This window comes from Austrofundulus limnaeus, unplaced genomic scaffold, assembly GCF_001266775.1.
Source record: "Austrofundulus limnaeus strain Quisiro unplaced genomic scaffold, Austrofundulus_limnaeus-1.0 Scaffold5, whole genome shotgun sequence".
Lineage (NCBI taxonomy): Eukaryota > Metazoa > Chordata > Actinopteri > Cyprinodontiformes > Rivulidae > Austrofundulus > Austrofundulus limnaeus.
The window spans coordinates 2,714,349-2,721,308 of record NW_013952407.1 but is presented as its reverse complement, the minus strand read 5'-3'; the positions used below and the strand labels follow the sequence as shown (position 1 = coordinate 2,721,308).

Genomic DNA, 6,960 nt, shown 5'->3' with positions numbered 1-6,960 from the left:
AAAACTAAATGTGTTCTTTTTTTCTTATAAAAGGCTGAATAAAACAAAAATATTGGTGGTAATTTTTGACTGTGTAACTTTACAAACGGCACCCCACAGAGCAGCTTACACAATATATACCCAGTTMTCGTTGATGGATTTGTGTTTGCAAGGAGGCTGTTGACGCTCCTTCACCTGCTGTCAACTATTTATCTGTTTTATTTTCTGTCTTCCAGAGCAGTTCAGTACGAAGAGCGTTTTCTCAGACGAGTGAAAAGTGTCACTCTTGCGCGAAGCGTGTTTACATGATCGAAAGGATCTGTGCTGAGGGGCTCTACTTCCACAGAGAGTGTTTCCGGTGTTCAACCTGCAGCTCTGCTCTGAGGCAGGGAGCGCAGGCATTCAACTCACAAGACGGTATGTGTCTGAAATCGTAACACGTGTGAATCAGAAATAAATTGGYCATATCCTGCAAAATCCACTTTTTTAGCCGTTTAATCCATTTTGTTGTACTTGGAGTTTCTATGAGTGCAGAAAAGTTGAATTTAGTCTGCTGCGTYGATATCTTTATATTCTGTTTGGGTCAWCTCGTTCAGTTTTCTCTATTTTATATGATGTTGATCATAAATGATGAAGATCTGGACTTTCCAACTACTWTTTGGTGGTCTTCATTCCCCTCTGGCTCTGGGTCAGACTCTGGCTCCAACATGTAAGGCTGGACGGGCAAGTCTTCCRTTGTTGYCATCTTTTAATTAATTAGTAAATAAAAAGTTTCTGCTCTGCCATATAGACATAAACCCCTCTATCAAACTAAAATGGGCCGGTCTGGAGGCAGGAGAGGGGCGGGGTTTATAGCGCCTCCTTTGGATTTAAAGGGACAGCCTTTAAATGAGCTGATCTGAGGCACGCCACAGAAAAGGGGTGAAAGAGGGGCTTGTGGGAGGAACTCAGACCAAAGCATTCCAGTTCCACTTCATATAGACCCCAACTGACTGATTTAAATGTGAAAAAGAAGGATTTAAAGGCAGGATATGTCTCCTTTAACTTGATTTAATCCTAACATGTTTGGTAATCTTAAAGGGAAATTGTACTGCAAACATCATTTTGATCAACAAACCAATGGAGCAAACCTGAGGAGGACTTTGTCTTTACCTTCAGTGAGTACCTATCTACCTCACTCTAACAGCGTTAACTATACAATAACTAACATCTCCGTCTCTCCATTAGAGCTGTAATCGAGTTCAGGTGCGGKGTGCCAAAGAAGAAAAGAGCTGCCAGTCCAACGGCACGGCAGCCCTGCAGAGTCCACCTGCAGCAGGTACCTGCACTTCGTCCATCAGGAAAACGCTGAGCTGGCCTCTGAGTGTGACGCGTGCCGTGTGTAACGCCCCCTGGTATCTGTCCCGCCGTGTGCGCACTGCAGCACAGGCCCTGGCCAGCCACCTGCGGCACAACGCGCAGGACTACACACTGCTGTACGAGCTGCTGAGCATGAGCTTCCCCCTGCTCTTTGTTTTACAAGAGGTACTGCTGCAGATGCACGCCGAGGCCGTGCCCGACGAGCCCGGCCTGCTGCAGCCTGCGCTGCTCTGGCTGCAGGAGCAGGTTCAGCTCAGGCTCATCTAGTTCGAACTGAGCTTTACTCTGTAATGCAATAGTTCTTTTGGAGGACGTGCACACTGACTGAACTGTTCTCATCGTACTGCCATTTATAAACTCGTATGCACCTTTTTCATGCTTAAGTGTCTTTTATGATGACACTGAAAGCAGATTAGTCAGTGTGTGAGATTTAGCACAGGCGGTTGCTCATCCAGATTTATGGAGTTCTCTGCGTTTACAAAGCTAGTTTATCAAATACTGAATGCAACACGTTTTAAACATGGGTTTGCTCTGAGACTGCACCGAAATGCTGAGATAAATTAGGTTTTTGTAAAAGAGTTAAAAAGCAACTAAGTGAAACAAAGCTTTAGACTGCTGAGGTGTGTGATCATCATTGCTGTAGAGTTTACAAGCTGTCTAAGAAATTCAGTCAGGAATAAATCTTTGTTTTGGGTAAATGACTGAAAAACTCGATGCACTTTATCTTTAACATTTGCAATCTTCACGTAGCAGTAAATATACGTTAAGGGAAATAAAGTCTCAATTTGCAAGTTTTCTTTAGCCTCTAACTTTTAAATTGCTGTGCTTTACAGGCGTTTTAGTAGAATTGTTTTTAAACAGTTCTACGTTTTGTTTACTTTTTGAATGGTTTTCTTTTATTTTATGCTTAATAATTGACGCCAAAATAAAATCGGATACTGTGGATCATGCAGAATACTGAGGAGAATTTAGCTTTATTTTGCTGCCATCTACTGATGAACAACAGAGTTACATGAAGGAAAAACGAGACCCCTCATTTTGAGACTTGTTTAAACAGTTTGTCAGACTTACTGTAGATGAAATAAGCATGCATGCTGTAATGTTTGAATGTGTTTGCTGTCTATCTGAGACATGGTGTAATATTAACTGCAGACCTCTTTGACTGGAACAACCATGTTGTTTCCTATTCAGATACACAATCTAYTGATGCCCAAAGAGCTCATTAGAGTCAATTAAACCTTTAAAATGTATTTTAAAACTATATTTGTAACAGTGCCTTATGTTTTCTCAAATTTATAATGGCACGATGAAACTTTTGTGTGTTTTTAATCCACTTTTTAATCATTTGTGTTGAATAACTGAACCTGCTGCATGCAACATGAGCTAACTGTTTACTCCGCATGTGGAAAAAATACCAAAGAATTCATTTAGTACTCGCTAACTGGATTTCTTATGTAATTTATACAACTGTGCAGAAAAATGAACTGTAAACAATGGTGCCAGKATCAGAATATCCTCTGCCTATGAATGTCAGTATTGTTTTTTTTGCATAAAGACTTGTTGGTTTTGCGCATTCACTTGTTTTTATTAATGTTTTTAATGTTGCCAGTGTTTTAGTTCTTGTTTTCTCTTCTCCTCTCACTCAGCTGATGCCTTTTATGAAACATGTGAGGCAGACGGATGGTTTGGATAAAATGACCTTTTGAAGGTGATCACCTGCATGGTCACTGGGTTTTGTGGCTGCAATGTAAAACTGATGCACAGTTTTCAACACGACAGAACAATYTGTTCAGTTTGAAAGATTTGAGCTGTGGCCTGATGAACGTTTTACGACTGATGTGTGAAGTCAGAGTTGGTAACAAATCCCCTGATCTGCCATGGGAACGAGCTTGTTCTAATGCAGCATGGTGTGAGACTTCTGCCTTCACAATATATGAATAAAGTTGAACTAAACATTTTGTCTAACTACTGGCTGGTAAAAAATAAATAAATGAAAAAACACAGTTTTTTTGCATTTGCGTGACAGTTTTGTCCTGTAAATGTCCGATTTGGTATTTAAAATGTGCTTTTGCTGATTAAATCTCTGTTAACTGGACTTAAAGGTTGTAAATCAGATCACAAACACAAACTGTATCTCTAGTTATTTTGAGTATTTGGTGGATGTTGAAAAACATTTATTTAATACATTCATTTCCAGATACGCCATATATGGAGGATCGATTTGTGAAATAAGATCCAAAATGGAATTGTATGTCTTGCCAAATCTTGTTGGTACTTTAATTAACTGTTGAAGCTCTAAGTTTATAGACATTGCTTTCAGGCCTTTGGAAGTTTTATCAGCCCAATTCATATTGATATCACCAAGAATCACAAACTCTTGATTTTATGCCTTTTATGATGTCAGTGAGCTGCGCTAAATATTTAGTTGAATTAACACTTGGAGGTTTATATGTAACAACAACCGTTACTGAAAGGTGATTTGTAAGCTTGATTTCTAATTGCAGAGATTCAGACTCAGTTGACAATTCTATTATAGAATGTGAGTATTTCTTGTGAACATAAASTGCAACACCACCTCCAAGCCTATCAGTACGGTCTCTACGATACAAAAAATAATTTTCAACTGAAAGAAAAGAATTTGGTATAGCAGGAGTCAGCCATGATTCTGATATAGCCATAACATGTGCTTGTGTCTGAGCAAGTATTACTTTGAATTGATGAAACACACGTACTAAACCAATTATTTTTCCATTCTACCAATTCGAACATAAAAACTCTTAACAGGAATGTGTCACCGATCCATTGAGGTAGAACAGCCTCAGACTGCTCTTGCACTGAGAATGAAAAGGTGTTTTTGTTCGGTTTAATTTGAGGTTCAAAAACAAACATTTAAACCTAAGGTAAAACCTCAAAACTTGTGTCATTGTCGRGTCAAAGGCTTTTTCTTCAGGAGTTTGTGTGCTGTTGGTACAATTTAATATGCAGGATGGCACATTGGATTGTCTTATTTTACTAAGTTTTCATTATGTGTTGAAGAAGTTTGTCCAAATCAAGAATAAGAAGTCTATAAAAAAAGCCTGGAAGGAATGTCTGTTGAAATGTTCACATTTCTTCATGTCTGCTTCTCCACAGAGGACTGACTGACAGGCACAGTTTAAATTTTACAGTTATTGTTATTGTGAAAAGAAAAAAAATAAGTAGGTCCTCTGGTTCTTCTTTAATGAGAAGAGAGAATGAGAAGGTTCTTCTTTCATTAAAGAAGAACCCATCCAGAGGACCTGTTTTTTCTTTTTGATTTTTCTACCTGGATTACTGAGYTGCATCAGGACATTGTTGCTGTGGCTTTATATCAGTCAGTTCAACAGTGTTTGTGGTCTCTTTTTATRAGACAAAAGTTATCCTGTGGGTTTGTTTGTCCTCACTGTGAAGTCAACAGTGTTACACCTTTGAAGGTTGGATTCAGCTGAAATGCTTTTTTCGTTTTATTTCAGTTTAAAGCAAAGAAATTCCAAAATTTTAAGCTTGCCTGCAGTTTTATGTTATAATAATAAAACAGTAATGATCATAGATGTATTTATATTTATTAAGACTCTATCAACAGATCAACCTGTACTTCTGCAGAACCCAACAAGTTGGATTCAGAATGATTTTAAAACAGTAGGGGGCGCTGCTTTTTAACACAGATGCTGAAAGCTGCATTAAATCAGAGCTGAATGACAGCAAGCTCAAGAATTGCATTATTTTTTTCACAAAGCATGATCCAGGTAAATGGCTGTTTTTGCCTACAGATTTATATGTTGTGTTTAAACAATTCGTTTTACATTTAAAATCAAATACTTTAAATTTCTTTAAAATTAAATTGTTTATTTTGCTTTTTAAAGATCCAACTACAAAAACATAACAGTCAGACTAGCATATATTCAGATATTTAAAAAATAAATAAATGTTGTGAATTTTGAACAAATCAAATTTATGCTCATGTGACTTGAAATGAAGTTGGATTTCCTTCTGTTTACAAAAGAAGCAATATTTTATATGTTTCAGGCACAAAACTGGACTTTTTTGACAGTTTGATTCTTGAATCTTTTGAAATCACGAGCAAAGGATTTATGTTTCCTATTATTGTGTTACATGTTTGTTTGTTTTTATCTGACATACCAACAAACTGTACTTTTTTCCTCCCTGGTGCAAAGAAAATAAAGTTGCTGCTTTTATAAAGCTGCAGAACAAATATATCTGTCTTGTTTTTGTAAATAAATAAATCAATTGTTGACTTTCTATCACTGTGATTTTAATCATTTTAAWTCATTTACTCTAATGATTTAAAGTGCAGTGTTCATATGTTCTCACACTTTAAATGATGGCACTTGTTTCTTGTCTCATATAGGAAACAATAATTCTTCAGCTTTATGTCAGAAACATAACCACACTACACCTTTTTTTTAGTTGCATATGAAATATCAATGAAATATGAAAAGTTTGGGCTATATATGACAGGCTTCTGGGGTGTTTGTCATTGCAAAGATAACTCAAAAATACAAATTTTACTCAAATATTTTTTTCTATTTTAGTAGATACTTTCCGTAAACAGTTACATCATGAAGAACAAATTAGTTTACTTAAATCTGATGTTTTGTTTCCAGACAACGCCCACAGGAGACTTATCACCCCTGTGTTTGTCCTGATCCCTACAGAATATAACCTGTTCCTCTCATAACTTCAGTTTTTTTAAATAAGTGTTTTTTTTTCTTTAAATGCACAAAGAGAAAACAAGTCATAAAGTAACTATAATTAGCTTTTACGCAAAGGAGCAATCAGAGCTTGAAATTGCTCTGAAATTACAGAAGCTGTGAAAGTTAATGAAAAAAACAGAAAAGCTGGCGGGGATGAATCTAAAAATACAAAGCCATTATTTTGGCACTTTTCACGCAAATCACCCTTTTAAACATTCAAAGATAAATCTCCAGACAGAACAGGCACATTGTAAACATTCAGCTTCTGCTTTGAGCTGAAACTTTTCTCTCTCTCTCTCCTTACACTGCAAAGAAATTTACTTCACGTTTCACTACAACTGTTTAAACCTAACCAGCTCATTGATTTCATCACTATGAAACCCAGCAGCAAACAGGGATGAAACACCTTTGGAACCACAGCAGAGGAGCTGATGAACAACCTCTCAGTGTCGTATTGACAAACGAGACAGGAGGACGGATGGCAGCTGATCTGAGTCCCTTCAGACTTTCTCTGATGCTTTAAGSTCCGGTCCACACAGAAATGAGGAGATGCTTCTGGTTGCTCCTGATTTCTGCTTCAACGTGTGTAAAAATGCAGAAACAATGCAGGCAATGCCTACTTTTATTTCTCTATCTGAATCTAATTTTTAAATAATTTAATGTGTTGTATTCAATATTAAAAATATGGAGTTTCAAACTTTTGCTTTTTTTCCGCAAATGAACTGATTTGACCACAACTTCTATTAAGTCACGTCTATTTGACTGAAACATTCATAGGAATTTGAATAATCCTTTCCTTATGAATGTTTTTTTTTGTTGTCATGAAATATTATGTGTCTATGTTTGTGTGTGTGTGTGTGTGTGTGTGTGTGTGTGTGTGTGTGTGTGT

The 6,960-nt window shown here is 36.9% G+C and overlaps 1 protein-coding gene across 6 annotated transcripts in view; it reads left to right on the top strand.

Moving 5' to 3' along the window:
* The window catches only part of mical2a (microtubule associated monooxygenase, calponin and LIM domain containing 2a), a 37,830-nt gene extending 34,488 nt beyond the window's left edge, over positions 1–3,342 (top strand). For 5 of the 6 annotated variants that reach the window (XM_014027054.1, XM_014027071.1, XM_014027085.1 and 2 more), the window contains 3 exons: positions 216–396; positions 1,060–1,136; positions 1,207–3,342. In XM_014027054.1, the coding sequence (XP_013882508.1) occupies positions 216–396; positions 1,060–1,136; positions 1,207–1,605 (657 nt within the window). In that variant the 3' untranslated portion in view covers positions 1,606–3,342. The remainder of the gene's footprint in view (positions 1–215; positions 397–1,059; positions 1,137–1,206) is intronic. The other variant, XM_014027078.1, reaches the window with a different exon arrangement.
* Positions 3,343–6,960: the final 3,618 nt, after the last annotated feature.